Here is a 24,699-nt window from a genome sequence, read left to right as displayed (position 1 = left end):
CTGACCTGCTTCACAGTGGTCTTTCTTTTTCCTCTATTAAAATTCATGCCTGTGCTATTTCTGCTCATTTCCCCACTGAGCAGCCCCTTTTCTCACACCTTGTGTTCAAACATTTCCTAAGAGGGGCCATCAACTTGAGGCCACCCAGAAGAGCACCAACCCCAGCTTGGGACCTTAACTTTGTGTTGGAGAAGCTCCCCCTGCCCCCCTTCGAACCAGCCTCTTCAGCAGAGCTAAAATTTCTCTCCTGGAAGACAGCTTTCCTTCTGGCCATCACTTCAGCCAGAAGGGTCTCCTAGCTGCAAGCATTCATGGATATGGAACCCATCATCATCTTCCATGCTGATAGGGTATCCCTCAGGACTAACCCGTCCTTCATGCCCAAGATGGTGTCCAGTGTGGCTCTCAACCAATCCATTCCTTTGCCCACCTTTTTCCCTAACCCACAGAACAAGGGGGGAAGGATCCTGCACACTCTAGATTGAACAGACAGCTCAGATTATATCTAGACAGGACTAAATCCTTCAGAAAGTCTGATCAGTTGCTGGTTAGCTTTGCTGCAGGGGCAGAGGGAAAAGCCATCTCCAAGCAAACCATTTCCAAATGGATAGCACGCTGCATCCATTTCTGCTACAAACAACATGGAAGGCCTCCCCCAAGGGGGTCAAGACTCACTCCACCAGAGTAGCCTCCACCTTTGCAGCTTTCCTCAGAGGAGTCCCCACCAGGGACATTCTGGAGGCTGCCACCTGGACATCTGTTCACACCTTTACCAAACATTACCTATCTTCTCCAAATCCAAGGCAGGGTTTGCCTCTGCAGTCTTGCAGGGCATCCTAGCCAGCCCCTAGTTTCCTTGACTGCCTCCACCCATTTCCTCAACTTTGGGAATCAACCCAAATGTGATGACTGCAACAGTGAAACACGAAGAACATAGTACAGTTGTGTACACTTACCATAAATGTATATGTTTGAGTGTATTCACTGTTGCAGTCTTGGTTTCCCTCCCTCCATGCCCCTCTTCTTTCTTCTCTTCCCTTACAAGGGGCATATTGATATTTCATTTCTACTGATGGGGTTCTTCTACCAGAACCTGGCTCCCACTTGGGGGCTCCTGACAGGTTAGGGCAAGAAAAACTGATGCAATGGCGTTGGCTGCCTTACTTTATACTACTGACGACCTGACGTCAGTCCTGAAGCGACAGCAACTGTCGCAGAAATACTAAGCCTCTGGTATTCGGGCCGGCCGAGAGCTACCCTGGCAGGGATAACCCAAATGTGATGACTGCAACAGTGAATATACTCGAACATCTACATTTATGGTAAGTGTACACAACTGTACTTTCTGATGGTAGAATTTGCTCATTTTCACACGAAAGTCTTGTAACTGCTCCTGTGCAAGCACTATGGTCACAGGGCTGCCATGCCCTTTCCAGGACCGTAATCATCACAGAATCATGCAGGAAACTTCGCCAATGGGGGTTACAAACCCCAATGGTTCTGATATGCAAACCTTTTTAATACCATCTCTTGTAGTAGCAGTGACCACAGATGCATCCTTGCTTGTGTTGAGGAGGACATTATGAAGGGAGAATGGTCCAAGGTCTTTGGACAGACAGTGAGGCCAGCCTTCACATAAATGTCCTGGAGTTGAGGTCAGTCCTCCTAGTGTTGCTGGAATTTCAGGAAAAACTTTCACAGGTATATCCATCCAAACAGACAACATGATGGTAGTTTGGTATAAGGGGGGACTAGATTGTGCTTCTTACATCGGGATGCTATGAGAGTCTGGCAGTAGGCAATGACCTCCAACGTCTTTCTTGTAGCAACACACATCCTAGGGGTGCTCACTGACCTTGCAGACAGGCTCAGTAGTGCTTTATAATGCCTTATGACTCATCAGTTATGAGTGGTCCCTCAGTCCAACAGCAGCCAAGAAGATATTCAGTTGTTGGGGCACTCACTGCTATGGTCTTTTTGCCACTCCACACAGCATAAAATGCAGCAGCTATTTTGCCCTGATTCCTTTTCCTGGACAGACACCCAATGATGCTTTTTCTCAGGTTTGGTACCCCCGGACTCCTGTATGCATATTCACCTTTTCCACTGATGTCCAGATTTCTGCAGAAACTCTGAGGTGCACGGTAACAGTCATTCTCATAGCCCCCTTTTGTCCCAGACAGATTTGTTTTCCCTTGCTAAAATCAAACCTGAAGGAACCTGCCTGACTCCTAAATCCAGTACCTGATGTGGTCACTTACCCCTCTTGGGAGCATCACCTGTGCTTACACAGTCTAAAACTAACTGCATGGCTTCTCCACTTCCATTAATAGCCAGGGATGGTTCTGTCCCTAAGGTTTGGTCATGATTTTAACAGCCTCTCAAAAATCTTCCACTCACAAGATCTGTTGCGGCAAGTAGAAAGGGTTTGTGTCATGGGCTGCTCACAAAACATTGACCCTTTCTCAGCACCTGTAGCAAACATGCTGCACTTTCTCGCATCTCTGTTCAACTCAAGTTCTTGCTTCTCCACTGTCAGAATACAGTTAATGGCTAGTTTGAGCTTTTATATAGGTTTTCAAGATCGCTCCCTAGCCTCTCACAAACTGCAAGATCTTTCTATAAAAGACACCTTTCTACTGCCACCTGTTAAAGATTCATTGGATCTGAATTTCATTCTAGAGGCTTTTACCAAATCTTTGTGCCAGCATCTTCAGCAGACCTTAAATGTCTATCTTCCAGGACTGTTTTTTTAGTAGCAATTACCTCAGCAAGAAGGATTTCTGAGTTCCGTGCTCTGTATTCATTTCTCCTCTATCTAATTTTTCATAAAGCCAGGGTAAGTCTAAGGACTAATGCTTCTTTTATTTCTAAGGTTGCTTCTGGGACAGTTATTACACAACCCATTCATTTACTAGTCTTCTTTCCTAATTATGAAAACAAATAAGTGTACTTAGTGCATACCCTGTATGTACTTGAACAATTGCATTTTTACCTTCACAGATTCTGTCAGAAAGGTTGAACATCTTTTTTGTTTTCTTGCACAAAGTCTTAGGGAGTCCAACTTGATCTGAGGTAACTACAGGGACAACTGCATTATAAGAAGAAAAATTTCTTAAAGGTGCTCAAGGCTGGTGCTCTAATTCTGTCTAGTCGGATCTGACAAGTGGTGCGAGGACCTGTTTGTCATATCGGATAGACTGAAATTAAATGCTCTATTGTTATGTAAGTACATGACTTTAAATTTATTTATTTTTTTATTACTGAGGGCATCAGTATGGTCATATTCAGTTCTAGAGGACATACAAGGAGAAAGGGAGGCAGGTCAAGACATGTAACAAAAAATTAATAAAATAGCAATTTGGTTGGAGAACTAAAATGTAGACAGAAGCTTCAGATGTGTATTAGAATTGAGGGGAGTATGATATGTACTTGCTAATTATTAGGGAAAGGTAAGTCACTGGAGCTCAAGAAGGACAAGGGAAAATGGGATATCTGTGAGACCTTGATCAGGGAGCTTTAAATTACTTAAAGGAGTAGCTTTTCATGGAGGGTGTTGCTCATCAGGGACATCAAAATGTAGCGTATCAAAGGGTACTGTAGGGCAGTTAAGGGAAAAAGAGTTCAATAGGAGCTAGCAGCAGCATTGGATTATATATTTTCTTCCTTGAGCTTTGTATTTATTGGTATACAAAGAGTCCTGTGTGCTGTGTTCATTAATCCTTTGATCTACATGTTGCTTGCATCTAAACAAAAATTATGATTGCAGATTACTTTTATCAATTCTTCTCTCTTCGTTAATTTAAATGCCAGTATTCTCTTTGCCTTTTAGGATGGTGAAACTCCACTTATCAAGGCCACTAAGATGAGGAATATTGAAATAGTAGAACTACTGTTGGATAAAGGTGCCAAGGTGTCTGCTGTAGACAAGGTAATGTATGTAACTTGTTTGACTAGAAGTTTACTGCAAATATAATTTGTAAAAAAAAAAAGTGTGTCACGGCAGTGCGCCACTGCATGATTTCACAAATAGACCTGAACTGCCAAAAAGCTGTGAAGGGAGGAAAGGAACGTGCTTTAGGGCTTTTGCCTAGCCCTTGAATGCCTAGCTGGCTTCCTCCCAGAACAAATGGACCATCTGAATCCAGGCAGAGGAGCCATCAGGCAAGACATTATAGGGGAAAAAATAATTTCAATTCTTATTGTATTGTCAAGCTCACAAATGTCAAAGTTCATGGGTAGGTACTAGGCTGTTGGCCCTAGGGCCTATATAAGCCTAGCCAAAAAGGTACCCTGGCTTTCACCACCCAAGAAAATTATTTTCCTGTGCCCCTGTCGAGCAGAGCCACAGAGATGATCCCCGGGGTGAATTTCCTATTTCAAAACAAAATTAGACCAGCAGACCGTGGCAAAAAAACAATATTTTAATGTTATGTGCTACAAACACACAAGGTTACAAGAGAAAGAAACAGTCCGGTTTTGGCTAATAAATCACATAGCCTTCATCAGTGTGTAAAAACATAAATTAACTCACTCCTTATATAGTGAAATCATGACAACATGTAACTAATTAAAGGTGCTCAATTAATCCGGGTGCAAACAGACCGCCCAGCTTAACAATCCATTTTTTTCTCTTTTTTGTTCAGTATCTCATGCCACCCTGACTTATTGGATCTCGTGCCCAAAATCTGATCAATAATAATAAAATTAAAAGAAGCATTTTTATGTATTATGGTATGTTTGTACAGGGCATTTGTAATTCTTTGGTGTTTGATGTCACAAAGGTGCTCAGAAATCCTAAATTTCATCAGCAGGGATGTTTGCCCAATGTAGAAAGCTGAACATTTGCAGATAGCCAAGTATATTACCCAATCTGTATGGCAATTGTCAAAAAAAGAAATGTTATATACCTGGCTAGTGTTTTTACTGCTAAAACACCTGGTCTTCCTGACCTTAGGACAGTAAGAACAATGACCGCAGGGAAAACACCCTAGGACTGGAGTATCCAAAAGTGTAGTTTGAGAACACTCCTTATAATTAGGCCCGTGTTTGTAATGATTAAAGTAGGAAGCCAAATTCTTGCCTTTCCTAAAGGAAAAATGATACCTACTAAATGTTTGTACGGAAACAGTAAATCATATGTTTTGAATATTTTATTATAGTCCCTTCCTCCTTTGGAGATTGGCATTCTGAATAAAGGATTGTCTTTCATACCTGTTTTTTTTTGAGTCTGAGGACAGTTTTGTAAATGATGTTACAGCAGTTTTGTAGGAATCTCAATTTGAAGTTGTTTTTTCAGTGAAAAGATACTTTGGATGCTTGTGAAGAGTTAAGATACCATATATCTACATTTATGCCACTGATGCAACAAAGTGTTCTCATGTTCCAAAATTCTATCCTGAGGGACTTAAACTTTTACTCCAGGGATACCAGGGCTAGATCCAATAAGACTGACATGGAAGCTATTTCCAGGTTAGCCAACAATCATCAACTGGTTATATTGATGGCAGATAAAGGAGGGGTGGTGGTGGTCCAGGAATGGGCTTAATTATAAGAAGGAGTGTTCTCAAACTACACTTTTGGGTACTCCAGTCCAAGGGTGTTTTCCCTGCGGGCATTGTTCTTACTGTCCTAAGGTCATGAAGACCAGGTGTTTTAGCAGTAAAAACACTAGCCAGGTATATAACATTTCTTTTTTTGCCAATTGCCATACAGACTGGGTGATATACATGGCTGTCTGCAAATGTTCAGCTTTCTACATTGGGCAAACATCCCTGCTGGTGAAATTTAGGATTTCTGAGCACCTTTGTGACATTAAACACCAAAGAATTACAAATGCACTGTACAAATATACCATAATACGTACAAATGCTTCTTTTAATCTTATTATTATTAATCGGATTTTGGGCATGAGATCCAATAAGTCAGGGTGGCATGAGATGCTGAACAAAAAAGAGAAAAAATGGATTGTTAAGCTGGGTGGCCTGTTTGCACCGAGATTAAATGAGCAATTTTAATTGGTCACATGTCATGATTTGACTATATAAGGAATGAGTTCATTTATGTTTTTACACATTGATGAAGGCTATATGATTTATTAGCCAAAACCGGTCTGTTTCTTTCTCCTGTAACATTGTGTTTGTAGCACATAACATTAAAATATTGTTTTTTGCCACAGTCTGCTGGTCTTATTTTGCTTTGAATTACAATTGGTTTGGGACCTTGCAGTTGCCATACATGCAGAGGCTTCTCTCATGTGAATTTCCTATTTTCCTTCCAATCATCAAGATTTTTCTTGAGTGCTAATGAGAAGCTTTGTTTGATATAGATAGGTAGTTTGTTCCAGAGTATGGGGAAGTCTCTGGGATAGGAATCTATCCCTCCAGCATGTTCTGTTTATTATCCTGTGACAAGGTTTAGGTCCCTAGAGAGTGTAGCTTGGAGGGATTGGGATTTCTTTGTGGAGCATGTCCAACAGCTGTGGGTTTGACATAGCTTTGTATGTTAGGCAGAGATTGCCTCTGAGTAGGCGATATGCGACGGAGTAAAGCTGGGATTTTTTGAGACGGTCTGCATAGGGCATCTGTTTGAGGCTGGTAAGCCTCTTTATGAGGTATTTCTGCGGCCTTTCCAGTTGTAGACGTCTTGTGAGGTACATAATGAGGTAGTATATTTCTTTTCCAGAAGGATTCCTGCTGTCTTACTTCAAAGGGAATTATGTTAGCATTTATAGGTTCATAGGTAAGTACCAGAATAGCTTGCTCTTGCAGGCTGTTTTAAGCCTAGCCAATTTCCCTCTAAGGTGAGAATCAAGCCCTGTGTCTCTAATTTAAATATTTTAAACGGACAGTCCGGTATACCAGCCTCAACCCCCTGTCAAGTCCCAGCCTTTTAACATACAGGTATTCTTACCTTCTTCAGTCCCTGCTGTGGTGCATATTTTTGTAGCAGTACTCATGGTTGGACTTGATATTGCAATTAGTATTGTGCTGTGCAGCAGTGATATAGATCATGCACCAGTGATTTAAATGTTGACATACTTTTAAGGTATCGTCAGATATTTTAGCGTACTGTTTGTTATTGCAGTTTTGACTTTCAGGATTCATCCTTGCACATAACCCATCCTGACTAGCCTGACTTCCAGTTCTTCTTTCCCTCCTGGGCCTCATCCAACTCCCTTCTACCACTGTACAAGGAAATTAATGGAAAAAGTGGCGCTTTGTTGATGACATCTTCAATTCATTTTTGCAGAGCAGTGCAGTTTGTGAGCAGTATGTACTGACTAGTGTTAGCGCCATCAGCTGGTCTGCTTTCAGAAATCAGCTAAGTACACCATAGGAGATTTTCTTGTAGAGCTTTGTTTTAGGTAATGTCTGATAGAGATTGAAAATCTAAAAGTTTTGATAAAGTCAATAACTGAATCTTTTGTGGGAAGCAAATTTCTCACAAGTACTTGCACTCTTTGTTTTGTCTCACCCCAGAGCACAACATGGTATTTTGCCTGCTTTGTGCCAGCTTCATCCTGAGGACAGTGAGAAAGAGAAGACATTCTTTCCAGGAATGTGCAACAAAAAATGGAAGTATTCCTGAATGTTCAGTGTTTACACCACTGTTGCAGTAGCCTAGGCTAGTTGGATCCTAACCATAATGGCTGGTCAGCCTTTAAAGCTTTAGAGCTCCTTCTATGATGTTCATCATATGGATCACTGCTGCAGTAACCTTAGCTATATAGTTCATATCCTGCTGAGTATATAACAGCCGGCTAGCTTCTAAAGCTTCAGGGTACCTTCCACATGCCCAAACAATCCATGCAGCTTGGGATGAGCTGACTAAAAGACAAGTTTGAGGCCAAGCCTTTCAAAAATGTCCTGCCTCCGAAGAGAGTGCTCCTCTGCAGGCTTTAGAGGATTGATGGTCAGCTTGTGCTGTTCCATTGCTAGGCAGATAAGTTACTTTTGAGGAAAGTAAATCGTTTTATTGTGCTTTCATATTTAGGAAACTTATTTTTAAACAAGAACTTTTTGTTTTAACGGATTGTCATGACATTTAGCTGTAATTTTAAATTGAGTGCACATTTTTTCTGGTCAGCTTTAAAAGTTGGTTAAAGTAATTGAAAAGCATTTTTTCTGTGGAGGAATTGTATATATTTTTCTTTTGGGGCTGGCAAAGAGCTCTTTTTACTGTGTTTGCATGTAAAAAAATAAATAAATCGACTTTTAAAGACTTTAAATTTTTACCAGCTCTTGCTGCTTATTTTCCTCGGGAAAGAGGCAGGATTTTTGGCTTGATCATAGAATGAATTACTGGCCCCATGTTCGGTCTTTCTTTTGACCACAAAAAGAAAAAGTGAAGCAAACAGTCTTTGCCACCACAGCAGGCAAGCAGTTTGCCTCAGCTGCAGGTGGATGACTGTGCTGTGGCCATAGCTTGCTTGTCAGTCCACTCAGCTTTTATTGTGGATCCATCTGGTGTAGCACCTACAGCCACTATGGACCAAGGGTTAGTCATGTACTCTGCGGCTTTTGGGGTCCCCTCAAGGAGCAGGGAAGAGCCACTTGTGTCAGTTCTGGAAGAGGGAACAGGGAAGGCTTCCTTGTTTAGTTAGAATGTTGTGCCCATCCCTGGGGTAGCTACTGTTGTCATTAACAACACTGTTGGCCACATTTTTCCTGTCATAAACAGAAAACTACTACTCTTCTTGAAATTTACTTAGTTTAATGGGTCTGCATCAGGGTTTAATTAAGGCTGTTGATCCTTCCTATAAAGGTGCTTTCTAGTAAAAGAAAGAGTGGCACCTGAAGAAATACAAGAATCTGAATCTGGACAGGAAGCTGACTGGACAGATACAGGGTTTTTCCCCTCAGTTTTCTGATCCAGAATCAGAAGAGAGCTCAGCTTCTGACTCTCCCTGTAGGGGATTCTCTTTCTCATTGTTTTCAGTGGGAGAACTCAGGTTTCTCAGTCCCTCAGAAATACTATGAGCTGTTAAATAAGGAATTTCCAGAACCTTTATCCATTTCCCCAGTTCTGTCATTTCTAGAGCGTGTGTTTGTGCATGTGTGCGTTTGTGTTTGTGTGTTACTTCCTGCAGTTTTCCTGGTAGTCCACATGCTACCCCTGAAGGCCGATAGAATGTATAAAATTACTCAGCACTTTTACGTTTGTGTACACACTTCCCAATCCTGACTCAGCAGCTGTAGCTGTAGTTAATCCTACCACTGCTAAGTATTTGGTTAATTCCAGTCCTAGTTTCTGATGGATGGGAAGATTGCTGATACGTATGGGAAAAATGTATGCTTTTGCAACTTTGATTTTCAGAATTTTGAATTGTTAGGCTCATATGTTAAAATTTCTTCTGACAATTTCCGAATGTCTGCAGTTTCTTCTTGTGAGGAAAAATCTACTTTAAATAATTTAATTTCTCCCATTGTACAAGTCACTACTCCTTGTTTTACAGTGTGTGTGACCTAGTTAATACCTGGCTGCATTCTAAGGACCTCCCTGATCTATTGCAAAATGAGATTTTAAATTCTACTTTGATTAGAGATTTAGTTTTTGGTTCCTCTGCTGCAGAGGTTATCAAAAAGTGTGATGAAGGGGGGTAAGTTAATTCAGGGAATCTATAAGATTTTCCAGCACTCCTTAAGTGGAGATAAGGTCAGACAAATGGTTTCTGAAGATCAGTCATTATATGTAAATCCCTCCTTTTCCGGGTTAATTTCCTCATCTACCAGATTAGACTTCTTTGTTTCCTCCTTCGTCTTCCAACACATGGTATCCTAGGGAGTGATGGGACTAGTTCTTCAATTCCAAGTTGAGAAAAGTTTTTATTCAAGGATGCTTTTTGTGCCAAAGAAAGAAAGATAATGTTTGGAAACCAGTTCTGGATCTTTCTTTCTTGAACCTGTTTGCAGTGGTGCCCACATTCAGACTGCTGTCACTTCACAACCTGTTCCCTCTTCTTCCTCATTTAAGTTTCCTGGTAACATTAAATTTAAAGATGTTTATCTTTGCATCCCTATTCCTCCAGACGTCATTCGTTTCTTAAGCTTCTGTGTGTCTGCATCATATCATCTATTCGCCACCTTACCCTTTGGACTATCCACTGCATCAAGAGTGTTCACAAAGTGTCTAGCTCCAGTTATAGATAAACTGCAGACTACAGGGTATCCACATTTTTTTCCATATTTAGATGATTTGCTTAGCTTACATTCCACTGAGAGAAGGAGGCGATTTGCCCCACTCCATGTTGTGTGCTTGCCAACCCCCCTCCCCCCATCACCCTGAACACACATTCCGTTCCTCATTTCAGGCTGGAAACTGACAGTTATTTTAAACTACCCAAAGTCATCCACTACTGAACATGTTTTATTTGTGGACTGCAAAGCAGAGTATATAGATACTGAGAAGCAAATGTTGGTGAAATTATCACAAAGGTCCCCAGTATAGTTTTAAATAATTATGGGCTTAACAGGAACAGTATTGTAGTGGCGTGCACCTTCACAGGGGCAGTTAGGTAATTAAAATCTTATTCACTCTCTTCTTCCATCCTAAAGTAGAAGCCTACCAAAAGGAGCTATACTATTTTTCAGTAACAGCAATTGAAACCTACCAAACCGTGTGATATTGCTTTTCTTATTAAACTGTAAAAGCAATAGAATCCCTCCAAGTGGAGCTATACTGCTTTTTCCCCTTATCACAAAGTATTATGCCTTCCAAATGTAGATATGCAGCTTTCCCCCCCTTATTTACTTAAGTAAAACCAAGTTGGCTAACTGGTAAGAGTAAGGAATACACCTTAGAGTAGTTGATGATAAACAATTTGTAACATTTACCTGTTTCCTGATGTTTTTTGTTTAACATTCGTGGTGGTGTAGGCCTGCTGCATTCACCCTCGCTATGCTCGGGCTCACTCTGCTCCCCTACCTTGCCCCTAAATCTCACCCAACCCCCACTACACCTATATTTATTTTAACCACACCACACCTACCATGTCCAAGTATTAAATCACTACCTCCAAACCTCAACACAGTCAGCTACTAACTTAACAACCATCGCCCTCCTCCCCACCTCATAGTGGTTATTCTTAAGGTGACACACTCCTCTCAGTCCACTTAGACAGTAAGACATCACTAGCTATACCTCTGTGTTGTACCCTCCATACAACAATGTTACTCTTACACATTTCCATCCTTAGCTTACTCATAGCAGCCCTGCATCTCGCTTCTTATCACAATTACATAATCGCAAACATGCAGTCTCCCACCTACTCCTTCCCCACTCCACCTCATATTTCATATACTAACATTTCCATAGCACCACACCTCTTTAATAGCTCCAAGACGGAGCTGTTCACATATAGATACGTACAACCGTGAACTTCCCCATATCTGGTCCATAAATTTACTAGACTATCACCTAAACTTTTACACCCATTCCTACTCAGAAAACCACAACTTGTGGCGACTTCCACCCAAACCCAGGCCCTAATCCAACACAAGTATCTCATACACCAAATACTACTCACACCCAGACTTTCACTAATCTACTTCAAAATGTTTCCAACATTTTATTCATCAGTATGAATCTGAGGAGTCTCTTAAATAAAATACATGATTTTCATGCTTCCTTATCTCTCTACACCACCGACATAGCATTTTTAACAAAAACTTGGCTAAAACCCCACATAAACGACTACCCCAGGCTACAGTACCCACAGACTAGATAGAGTGAATAAACCTGGAAGAGTTATAGCTGTAATATATAAAGATACACTCAAACTTGAACACTTATAATTAAACCCCCAAGGCCTCAATAATAGTGAAGTACTAACTACCGCCTCGAAGTTAACCCAAAATATACATTATCATATCAGTCTATATCCCTCCTGATAACAATCAATCCATAATTGAGAACCTTTTTTACTGGTCATCTTCCACATTTAACCAGGAAACCATAATGGGGGATTTCAATATACTGGTATACATGTAATTCAGATAAACCCTCTAATTTCATAAATCTGGTTTCACCCAAATGATACAATCACCAGCTGGTATGGATAAGCACAGTAACAGGCAGTCAGTTTCAACTGGACCTTAACCAATATGCCCTCACTAGTCTATCACTCAGGATGTCTCCCAGATAGCCTAAGTAATCATGTACCCCCCTATCTAATTAGGCATCATCCCAGCCCCGCAGAAAATATGTACAAAAAAAATTCTCATCCACTACTTTTAAATCACTCCTGCAGCAGTGTGATTGATCCCCATTATCATATTTCTCCATCTAGGTTCTGCTGCTGAATATTTCAACAGCAATTCCTTGACATTCTAAACAGTCTGGCTCCCCTTAGAAAGCTTAAAGTCAAATCTAACTGTACTCCATGGCTGACTAAAGAAACTAAACAGTTACTCAAGCAGAGAGACAAAGCCTCGTTCCCAGTACCAGGGTAACAACAGCCAAACCTCCTTTAACAGCTACTGGGAACTAAGAAACAAATCTAAAAAGCAGATCAAGAATGACAAAAAAAATATGATACTAGAATTCAACAAAAACATCAAAATAATCTCCCAAAATTTTGGGGTGCTGTTAAACAACTCCAACTTGGACATTCCTTATCTCCAACCCCTACTACCAAGAATATTAAAGATAGCTTAGCTGCCCAGTTCAACTCATTATTTACCAACTCCTTACTATCCCTAGTGAATAATAACAAATCTCCATTGCTATTCTTACCATAACAGAAGCTACAACCAGTCCTTTCTTTCTAAAACCTATCCAAACGAGTACTGTAAAAAAATTGCTAAATAAACCGAAGCCCACATCCATCACTGTAGACCAGCGGCCTAATGAATATCTCATGTTAACAGCTGACACCATCTCCTGCCCAGGCTCTCTCTTGATCAGCCGATCAGTCACAGAGCAATATATCCCCAAACTCGGGAAAATTTCCTACGTAATTCCCCTACACAAAGGTGGCACATCAACAGAATTCTCCAAACTATAAACCCGTAGCCTTTTTATCAGCCCTATTGAAAATTTTGGAAAAATGTAAAGACACACAACTTATGAACCATCTTATATGTAACAGCCTGCTAATCAGTTCTTATTGTGGCTTTTGATCCAGACACAGTACCATAACAGTCCTTATAAGTTTCACTAACACAATAATGATTTTTTGTCCATTAAGCCAGTATTGAAACTCAGATCAGCTAAGTTATGAGTATCAAGGTTATTTACCCATTACAACCATTAGATGGCAGTATACACTCCATATACTCTGTGTACATACATTTTAATGTTTTAGAGCTGTGGCTAACTTTTTAGATTGTTTTTAACATTGTATACAATGTAAAGACATTACATCCACACAAATGTGCCCCATTATATAGAATTTTTATCAATAATATGTATGGAAGTTAATTTTAATTTGATGTATAGGATCTGTTTGTATGTGTTTTTTTAAAATAAGATTGCTTGTTAGTTTGAAATTAATCAATTAGGTTAATTAGATAGGGTATATAATTAGAATAGGCATCAACTGTGTGTTTTGTACTGATTCTGACGAAGATTTTCATTGAAAACGTACTTGGATTATAAGCGTTATTTATTTTGTTGTACTTCAATAAATCTTGGTTTCCAGCTGAGTTGCGAGCTCTCATTGTGATGCCTAGGCAATTTCTTTTGGTTATTGGTTTTATTCATTGCCTTCATCTCAATTTCTTGGTTTTTGCTTTGGATGCGATGGCTGACACCACGGAAGCAGCAACTGATATGGAGCCTCGTTCTGACACAAGAGGTGAACTAAGAAAGGTCATCGGGCAGCTTTCACAGTTGGTGGAGCTTCTCACTCCAGTGTGTTATTCTCTCGTTGGCGTGTCCTCCGAACGGAGGGCTGCTTCTCAGAAGGATTTACCACCTCGAGGTACAGGACAGCGAGATTCCTGCCCTAACACTTGTCTACTTAACGAAGCTAGTGGTTCCGTTTTACCTGGGAGTCAATCCTTTGCAGATTTTCCGAGACTTTTGCGCACTGACAATTCTCAAGCAGGCAACAATGGAAAATCATTCGCGGTTCCAGCAGAAGGCTCTACGGAGGTTTTTAACCAAGGTGACTTTAATAAAAAGCAACCAAACCTTGATTTTCAAGGCTTTTTAAAGAAAAATTATGATATACAAGGTGTTACTTCCAACAATAAGACTAATGATGTTAAAACTTATAGGCAAAGCCTTGATGATTTATATTTTTTCTTGACAAATATAAAAGATTGGAATGTGACTGTAACTATCTCAAAGAATGCCTTAACAAGCAAGTTGTGCCCAAGAGCTTAAGGTTTTCTAAGTTTCCTAACAAAGTTGAAGAAGGGTCTGAATTTCACTTAAATTTAATTAAGATATTTGACCAGTGTGGTTTTGAAGTTATTAAAGCAATTATAAAAGAAAATGGGAAGGTGATGGCAGGTATTTTAAAAGAAATGGAGACTATTAATGACCAGATAGTTAATGATCTTTTATTTCAGGTAGAAAAAGAAAAACAACAGTATCACAACATTTTTTTACAAATTGATTCTGACTGCATTACTAACATGGACAGGAAACGGGGTAAGTTAGCAAGGGACCTTAAAGAATACAAGGACCAAGTAGCATATCCAAAACCCAGGTCTTTTTTTAGGTATCAAGATCCTAAGACTACTAGGGACCAAGTGGGTCATCAATTATACACTTTTGATCAGGAAAAAAGGGGAGATTTTACAGATACTCCCTTCCAAGACGAAGAGTGCCCTTTAGACCAAGGACCCCCGCTTCGCCGATCCAATCGGATCCGCAACCAGAACCAGAATTACTACAACCAGAGGGGCTACAGCAAGAGGTAAATGGCAGTTACACTATTACCCGGGAGGGCAATATTTTAGAGCTTCATAACTACAAGATTTTTAATTACAGTAATATTGAGGTACACCCTGAACATTTTCAGCTCTTTTCCAAAGGATTCAGATTTGTACCAAATAGGAAAGCCAGCATTCCTAGATCTATTATAGACCTTAAATTATTTCTGAGGAAACAAAATTTACACTTATTGTTTAATGGGCAAGAAACAGTTACAACTTCTAATTCTGTTCTCAAAAGGAAAAGTGTTTTAATCCCCCCCTTCATCCTCAATTGAGGAATTTTGGTAACTTGTTGGAAAGAGAGATAAGAAATACCATAACGGCACACTATGTGAATTCTAATTTAACTCAGGTGGAGAAAAAATTGTTAAACGATTTAAAACACGATGGTAATTTGAGGGTGATGCATCCTGATAAGGGTGGGGGGACGGTCCTTATGGACAATATTATTTACGAATCAAAGATGAGGGATTCTTTACATGAGACTAGTAAATACTCTAAGGCATCAATTAATGAGGTTAATATAGCTAAAAGCAAAATACATTTGATGTTACAAGATTTACTGTTGTATGGTTCTATTAGTCAAGAACAATTCAATTTTTTGTTCAACCAACAACCCCGGGTACCGACAGTTTTCGGTATACCCAAGGTTCACAAAAATCCCACGGATCCACTGCTTAGGTTAATTGTTTCAGCGGAGGGTTCTATTACCACACCTCTGGCTGCATTTGTGGATGACAAACTTAAGACCTTGTCATATACTGGGGACGCAGTCCTCAAAGATTCTTGGGATTTTCTGAGGTGTGTAAAACCACACCTTTATTCATCAGACCTCATTTTTGTCACTCTAGATATAGTGGACTTATTTGGTTCCATCCCACATGAGATTGGACTTTTATGGTTGGAACAGGCCATTATTGATAATGGTACACTGTCTCATGGAGATTTTACTAACTCTCTCTTATTTATGGAGATTATTTTGAAAAATAATTTCATGTACTTTCAGGGTGAATTTTTCCAACAGAACAAGGGTGTTGCCATGGGTGCTAAGTGTGCTCCAATGTATGCTAACATTATTTTGAATTGGTGGGAGAAATAATTTATTTTCGACAGCCCATTTATTAAATGCTGGTCTGTGTACAAGAGGTTTTTAGATGATATATGTATCTTTTGGATAGACACTGAGGAAAGATTTTTCGAATTCCTGGATTACTTGAAGGGCACGACCAATTTTTTTGATTTTACCTTTGAAATTAATACGGAACAACTGGTATACTTGGATATTACACTCAAAAAGGAGGAACAAGGGTTCTTTTCTTCTAGTATACATCGTAAGAAAACCTTTTCCAATTCATACCTCCATTACAAGAGTGCCCACCCTTATTTCCAAAAGAAAAATTTAGTGATGGGTCAACTCGTAAGGGTCTGTAGAATGACCTCTGATGACCATGAATTTTTGAAGGAGTGTAGTAATGTGTGTAACATGTTGGTTGACAGAGGATACCCTAGGCCCTTATTGGAAGGTGTTTTAGCAGAGGTAGTACAGGAGAGACACAAAAGATTTGCCCCTATTTTGGGACAGAATGTACCTGCCCCGACTGACAATTTAACATATCAAAATCCCACCCTTCATGATAGAGCCTATATACTTGATTATACAGGTGATTCAGGACCTATTAAGGAGTTGATTTCAAGAGAATGAGGGAGATTTGTCCAATTCACGGACTTACCATTGAATAATCAAACCCCTTTGAAATTTATTTACAGAAAAGACACCAATTTCAAGCACATTTTTGAATATGGTGGTCCCAAGGTTAAAAACATAGGTCCACGAGGGGAAGGTACATATAAATGTGGGTTTTTTTCACAATGTCCAAGGATATACAATAGGAAAGATGTTTTCTTAAAAGCCAGGAACAAAACACTTTCAAGCAAGGGTTCTTTTAATTGTAATAGCTGTGGAATAGTGTATTTGGCTAGCTGTAATTTCTGCACCTCCTTTTACGTGGGCAAAACAGAAAGGAAACTCAAATGTCGTATTTACGAACATTTGTATGAAATCAAAAAGCAGAATATGAATAATGCATTGTATAGACATCAGACTTTTTGCCCTCAGGCAATGTTTTCCTTTTTTGTATTGGACTCTGTGCCCAAGGACGTAAGAGGTGGTTTATGGGAAGACAAATTGGAATACAAGGAATTATACTGGCAAATAATTTTGGAATGTAATAAACCCCCGGGTTTAAATGATTTTTTGTCCATTAAGCCAGTATTGAAACTCAGATCAGCTAAGTTATGAGTATCAAGTTTATTTACCCATTACAACCATTAGATGGCAGTATACACTCCATATACTCTGTGTACATACATTTTAATGTTTTAGAGCTGTGGCTAACTATTTATTGTTTTTAACATTGTATACAATATAAAGACATTACATCCACACAAATGTGCCCCATTATATAGAATTTTTATCAATAATATGTATGGAAGTTAATTTTAATTTGATGTATAGGATCTGTTTGTATGTGTTTTTTTAAAATAAGATTGCTTGTTAGTTTGAAATTAATCAATTAGGTTAATTAGATAGGGTATATAACTAGAATAGGCATCAACTGTGTGTTTTGTACTGATTCTGACGAAGATTTTCATCGAAAACGTACTTGGATTATAAGCGTTATTTATTTTGTTGTACTTCAATAAATCTTGGTTTCCAGCTGAGTTGCGAGCTCTCATTGTGGTGCCTAGGCAATTTCTTTTGGTTATTGGTTTTATTCATTGCCTTCATCTCAACACAATAAACCAACTCAAAAATGATGGGCAATATGTTTCCTCCATCTTCCTAGATATGTCTAAGGCATTCGACACTGTACCCCACCAAAAGCTCCTCAATGAGCTCTCATTCCTAAACTTGTCCCAAACAGCACTCTCCTGGTTTCACAACTACCTTTCAGACCGACAACAGGCTGTGAAGTGGCAAAATTATCTCTCCGTTTATTACCCGTTACAGTAGGTGTCCGACAAGGTTCAATTCTAGGTCCACTCCTGTTTACTATCTTTACCAACAAACACTACACCAGTGCTCACCTTGCAACCATCATTCAATACATGGATGACTCGACTCTAATCTGTGCTGCACCCTCTCTTCCACAACTCCAAGAAATAACCCAAAACTCCTTCTCATCCATAGAATCCTGCCTTTCCAGCTATCAACTCATTCCAAGTCCAAATAAAACCAAATGAATGCTCTTCTTCACCAAAAAGTCCGTTGACCACATACCACCCTTTTTCATCTATTCAGCCAACAAAACCAAAACTGAACCTGTCTCTCATACCAAACTACTCAATGTCACCATTGATAGTAGCTTGAGATTTAGCATGTAGCATTTGTCATTAAAAAGGCCCAAATAAAATTAGGCTCACTCTACAGAGTCAAGCCATACCTAACCAGCAGCACCAGGCAATCTGTTGCCAGACCCACCTTCTGTTTACCCTACTGTATGCCTGTCCTGTCTTCACAAACCTTAACAAAACTGACTTAACCAAACTAGAGGCCGGCCACTACAAAACTGTCAAATTCAACACAAACATACCATATAGATCCCACCACTGTACTGTTCTCCGGCAACTAAAATAGTTAAAATTACCCAGTCTCTTATCCCTCAAGCAACTAACTACTGCCGTACCATCATATACCAACCTGATAAATGCCCGGCACTCAAAAATCTTGTTCAAACCTATTCAGATAATAGAACTCTAAGATCGTCTGACAAATTCCTGATAAAAGTCACAAAATCTAATAACAGTTTTGATGATTCTCTTTACTCCAGTCATATCTCCAAAGCCAGGAACTCCACCCCCCAACACATCCTTCATACCACTAACACATCCAACAACTTCTCAAGACACGCTTAACTGACTCTACTAATGCACATGCCCTGGCTAACTGCAGCATTTCTCCTTGTACTTCATTTTCCTCCTCTCTACCTTTTACAATTATCTGCAAACCAATTATCTTTCTTAATCTCTCCCACTTTCCATCCTCCTACCCCCTTACACTTCTTTCCTCCTTACCTTCTACCAAGTTTTTCTGTGCACCTATAGGAATGTTGTAAATCTCTGTGTTATTGTACTGTTCATATTCTGTAAGGTGTAGTCTATTTGTAAGTAATGTATGCTTGTCATCTCGCTGTTGATGCTTTTTGTCCACATGCCCCCCATGGCAAATAGCCCACTTGCACCCCATAGTACAGTATTCGAATTATTGTACTCTGTAAATTCTATATGATGCACTTATGTACTTTGGCACATAATGTCTTTGAGTTTGTCAAAAAATGTTGTATAGTATTGATAACCTGTACTTATACTTGGAGCTTTTCTCCCCCGGCCTCTGCTGAAAATGGGCTACTAGCCCTGTTAGACCTCCCCTGTAAACAATTGCCAAATGAATAAAATAAAAGTCTTTCCAGGGTCTTTTTCAAAGTGTTAGGAGTCTCTCACTTGGGCAAAAGATCTGTTAGGCAAGCTGGGATTCCAAGAGAACATTCAAAAGTCTTGTTTTGATTTCTTGTCACAGAATTGTGTTCTTGGGGTGTCAGCTAGACTCCTCAGTTCAGAGAGTTTTTCATCTACAAAAAAAAAAAAAATCGATGTATATCTAGATCTGTTCCTGTAGGTTTCCACTTAGACTTTTGTCACTGTGAGAGAATAACTCAGGATTTTGGATCTCGTGGCATATGTGATTTGATAGCCTGGCAAAACATTGCATGGAAAAGATACAGTGGGATCTGAAGTCTCTCTGGTCCCAGCACCAGTATCCTTTGTCTTTTCATATCTCAGCTCTTGGATTTGCAAGACGAGAATTCACTTGGTGGAAGGAGCAAATATCCATAACTACGTCTCCCTGCTTGCGGAGCAGTTTCAGGAGGGATAAAAGTGCAAGATGTGTGGGACACCAAGGATAGATGCAGTCATATAAATATAAGAGATGGCTGGCCCTGATCAAGGCACTTAACTGTCTTAATCATCTTTGATCTCTGAACCTCTTCATGTTGTTACAGCCAATACCATAGTTATATGGTACTTCAAAAAGCAAAGGGAAACCAGGACATAACACTTTTTGCAGACTAACCATGTTAACTTAAGATACAGCTTCACAGCATAATTTCACTCTGCAGGTGTCCTGCATACCATCAGAGCAAAACTGTGTGGCTGACAAGCTGAGCAGGACAAGGGCTTCCTTACTCCACCATCAAGATTATTTTATCGGTTATTTCAGCATGTCTGCCCATGGATCCTCCTGTTTTATAGTATTCTCATGTCATAGTGTTTTTGAAAAGGGTTTTGTATAAGAAGCCTCCAAGAAAACTGGTGGCCCATCCTTGGGATCTTAATTTTGTGTTAGAGACGCTAACACTTGTTCCATTTGAGCCAGCTAGTCTGGTCGACTTGAGGTAGTTAACATGAAATTTTACTGATTACTCTGACCTCGGCAAGAAGAGTTTGAGTTGCAAGCTCGTATCATGAGTCAGTTCTACCTTTTTCCACCGGAACAGACTTTCTTTGAGAACTAATTATTTTATGTCTAAAGTAGTATATGTGTTTGTTTTAGGCAAACTATCCATCTCCCCGTTTTTTTTCCTGAACCTAAAAATGGGGGAGAAAGGATACCCCATAGCTTGGATGCTCACAGACAACTCCAGTGCTATCTTGACAGAACCAAATCTTTCTGATCTTTGGATCAATTGTTCATTTCTTGTTAAGGTAAGAAGGGGCAACCAGTGTCAAAACAAACTATTTCTGAATGGTTGTTTCAGGACATTACCTTTTGTTATTTTCACCACAGCAAAACTATTCCTGGCATGGTTAAGGCCCAGTCTACTAGGGCCTTGGCTTTGTCTATGGCTTTTTGGAAAGATTTTGATTCCAAACGTTTTCTAGAAGCAGCAAGTTGGTCCTCTGTACATACTTTTATAAAGCATATAAGCTTGATTCCTTTTGTTGGTCTAGATCAGGCTTTGATAGGATCCTTCTCCATCTACTTCTAAATGTAATAAGCTAGGGTGATCAACCCATTTAGCTAAGGCTGCTGCATTCGTGATCAGTTGGATGAATGTAGTACAGTTGTGTAAACTTCAAATAATAGTGGATGTTAGGAAGGTCAGTGCCGCAGAAGCTGCTCCTTCCCCTTGTTTTTTGGTGTGTTGTTTGAGCCAAAGCATGTGGGCATTTACTTTTTGTTGTTCGAGCATTGTCCTTTCAGGGCCCAGCCTTCCTGTCTCTGTCAGCATGAAAGCTATGAAAGGCTTGGGCTCAAACCTGTCTTTTTAATCAGTTCATCTCAAGCTGAGTGATGGTTTGTGCTTTTGAAGCTCACCAGCTGGCAGGATCTAACACATATAGCTAAGGTTGCTGCAGTAGAGATCATTCAAATGTTTACTGTTAAGGTACGTTTGCTTACACAACTGTGCTTTCTTTGTTAGGAAATTGTGTGATGCTCCATATAACATCAGGTAGTACTCCAAAACACTCGAGAATTTTTACCAGTTAAGAGCACTTCTTCAGCAGTTCCTATGGAACCCTTGATCTGTACAGATCTTCAAGGCTGGGTAGATAAGTTGCATATTGTGGAATTCCTTCACTGAAATTAATTATCTGTACAAAACTTGTGTTTTTCTGAGTAAAATATTGTGTTTGCTGTGAAACTGAAATGTAAATGCTTATGTGAACTTTTTGCATAATAAAAAGAGTGCTATTTTTCACAGCATTTTTCTACAGGTTCTTGTATTTGGGGCAGGATATTGTACTTGTTGGTAATACCAATGGTTTAATAACCTCATTACCACTTGTTGTCTTCACCTTTTACTGACTCCTCAAGAGTTCTCTTCTTTTGTTTCATTCTCGTCTATGGAGCAGCTACCAGCCTATATGAGTTCAGCTTCTTTTCTCTGCAAGAAGGGGGAGAAAGCTGTTATTGAGCTTTTAGGTGTTAGGTCAGCTCCTGTACCGCCCCAGCCACTAGTGGTTGACACTGCTGTGGCTTCTTTTTTTTACCTTGGACTGCTCATCTTTCCCCCGTTTCCTTTGATGTTACAGTTAGAGCCATCAAAGACTAGGGGATAGCCATGTCCTCTGTGGCTGAAGGTATGCCCTTGATGGTCAGTGGGGGGAATCACTCTGGTCTTTCTGAGATGAAGGTCCTCTACTCAGCCAGGATATGCCTGCTAAGGGTCTGTTATTTTCATGGACTTTCCAGGGGAAAAGGGAAATGAATGAGAATTTCTTGCCTTCTCCTGTGTCTTTTTCCCAAGATTTGCTTAGAATGTGTTTCTCTCCTTGTCCTTGCATGCTTCTTTTTTCACAAAGACCGAGTTCCGTGTCTTTTTGACATGATTTTCAGTTAGAAAGAACAGGCATTGCAGGGAAATGGTTTTGTTTAGGAAATTCTTCTCAGTCAGAATTTTCTGATTCTCAGAAAAGTGTGGCTTCATATTTACTAATACTTTATCTTGGATGAAAGAAGTTTTTCCGTGGGAACGGAGTAGAATATACAGTGGATATAAAAAGTTTACCTACCCCTGTTAAAATGCCAGTTTTTGTGATATAAAAAAAAAATGAGACCACGATAAATAATTTCAAAACTTTACCCACCTTTAATGTGACCTATAACCTGTACAATTCAGTTGAAAAACAAACAAATCTGTTAGGGGAAAAGTATAAAAAATAATACAATAAGCTGGTTGCATAAGTGTGCACACCCTTAAACTAATACTTTGTTGAAGCACCTTTTGATTTAATTACAGCATTCAGTTTTCTTGGGTAGGAGTCTATCAGCATAGCACATCTTGACTTGGCAATATTTGCCCAGTGGTCCTTGCAAAAGTGCTCCAAACCTGTCAGATTGCGAGGGCATCTCTTGTGCACACTTCTCTTAAGGTCACCCCACATATTTTCTATTGGATTTAGGTCTGGGCTCTGGCTGGGCCATTCCAAAACTTAAATTTTCTTCTGGTGAAGTAATTCTTTTGTTGATTTGGATGTATGCTTGGGGTCATTGTGTTGAAAGGTGAAATCATCTTCAACTATTTAGCAGATGCCTGTAGGTTTTGGGCCAAAAGTGACTGGTATTTCGAACTGTTCATAATTCCCTCCATCTTGACTAAAGCTCCAGTTCCAGCTGAAGAAAAGCAACTCCAAAGCATGATACTGCTACCACCATGCTTCACCGTGGGGATGGTGTTCTTTTGGTGATGCAAAGTGTTGTTTTTGTGCCAAGCATACCTTTTGGAATTGTGGCCAAAAAGTTCAACCTCGGTCTCATCAGACCATAACACATTTTCCCACATGCTTACAGTAACTCTTGTTCTCATAGTTGGTGACAGGCCTCCTCTTCCTCTCCTCTTACCATTGGTAGTTTTTGATACCATTGTTGGTATTCTTCTTGATCTTTCATCCCAGTTTTTCATCCCTTTCCTGTTGGGTAATTTTCTATACCATTGTTGATATATCTTAATTTTTTTTTTTTTATTATCAAACTTTCAATAACTTTTCCCTTTTCTCTGAGCAACTGTATCGTGTGTGTGTATGTGTGTGTGTGTGCGCCCGACTGACTAGACTATTCATTGACATGGCGGAGAAACAAAAGGGGACATCTGGGTTTAAGCAGTGTCAGGACTGTGGCAGAAAGATGCCCAATTCTGATGGGCATCTTTCTTGCATATACTGTTTGGGTGCCCCTCACTTAGATGTTTCTCGTAATATTTGCTAGGGGTTTAATGCTCAGATTCTAGCAGAGAGGCACAGTAAGTTAATCTTGGAAGGTTTGTTAGTGTCCTTTTGGTGAAGCCCTTTCTAAGGCAGAGACTTCAAAATCGCCAAAGCTTGTAATTAATAAAAGGAGCCACTTGGTGCCGACTTCCCCTATGGCACATGAAACAAAATCTCAGAAACCCCAGGTTCCAACAGTTTCTTTGGAACCACAGGCCAAGGTACCGAAAGTGACAATATCATCACCTCAGGCACCAAAGACTTAACAATCCACATCAGTGCCATCAAGTACTGAACTGACACAAGCCACTACAGTACCAACCATTGCTTTGGTGCTGACGACCTCTTCGGCACCGACAGTAGGTTCATCCTCTCATTCGGTTCCACCTTCCCCTTCCACACAACAGCCCATGGTGCCGAAGATTGATCCATTCAATTTACCCAGGACGAGATACTCCCCTTCAACAGACCCCTTTTTGGGTCAGCAACTGAGCCATTTCTGGACAGGTCTGAGTCCCTTTCGGGAATGGCAATCCATTCCTCCAGGAATCTCTCCGAATTGGACGTAGTCAGATTGGTAGACCAGCTTTTTGCAGCCTGAGGCCTTCCTGCACCTGCACCTGCACAAACCTCCCTCCCACCCAGAGCTGAGGCTTATTCTCCAAGGACTCAACCAGTTTTTCCCCCTTCAACCTCTTGTCAGGATTTGGTGCCCCCGCTTCGACGCTCCTGGTGCCAGCTACCTCGTTGCCAAAGGTAGACGTCAGCACCATAGTCGACTCTGTGGTTTTCGGCTCCTTTGGATCTGTCTCACACTAGGGACCGAGGCTTGGCTGTCGGTTCCGAGATCCTTGGACCGGTTCCAGCTGTTTCCACAGAGCCATCTGTGGCTCTCTGGACGATGGCAGTTTCAAGCCCCCTCTCGGCTTTTACTCTGGGTGGCGGCTTGTCAGAGCGGGGTGTGACCCTGGTTCTGATGTTGTTCTTTTTCTGTTCCAGGCTCCCATCCCTCTTTGGGATGGCCTGCCTTCCATATTATGGAGAG

At 40.2% G+C, this 24,699-nt stretch overlaps 1 protein-coding gene across 3 annotated transcripts in view; it reads left to right on the top strand.

Annotated features, from left to right (window-relative positions):
• Positions 1-24,699, top strand: part of KIDINS220 (kinase D interacting substrate 220) — a 2,951,961-nt gene that overhangs the window by 1,441,915 nt on the left and 1,485,347 nt on the right. For all 3 annotated transcript variants that reach the window (XM_044073258.1, XM_044073248.1, XM_044073241.1), the window contains exon 11: positions 3,833-3,931. In XM_044073258.1, coding sequence (XP_043929193.1) covers positions 3,833-3,931 — 99 coding nt within the window. The remainder of the gene's footprint in view (positions 1-3,832; positions 3,932-24,699) is intronic.

This window comes from Protopterus annectens, chromosome 1.part1, assembly GCF_019279795.1.
Source record: "Protopterus annectens isolate FY-2018-M chromosome 1.part1, PAN1.0, whole genome shotgun sequence".
Lineage (NCBI taxonomy): Eukaryota > Metazoa > Chordata > Ceratodontiformes > Protopteridae > Protopterus > Protopterus annectens.
The sequence above is the reverse complement of the archived record's forward strand: the minus strand, read 5'-3'. Positions and strand labels throughout refer to the sequence as shown.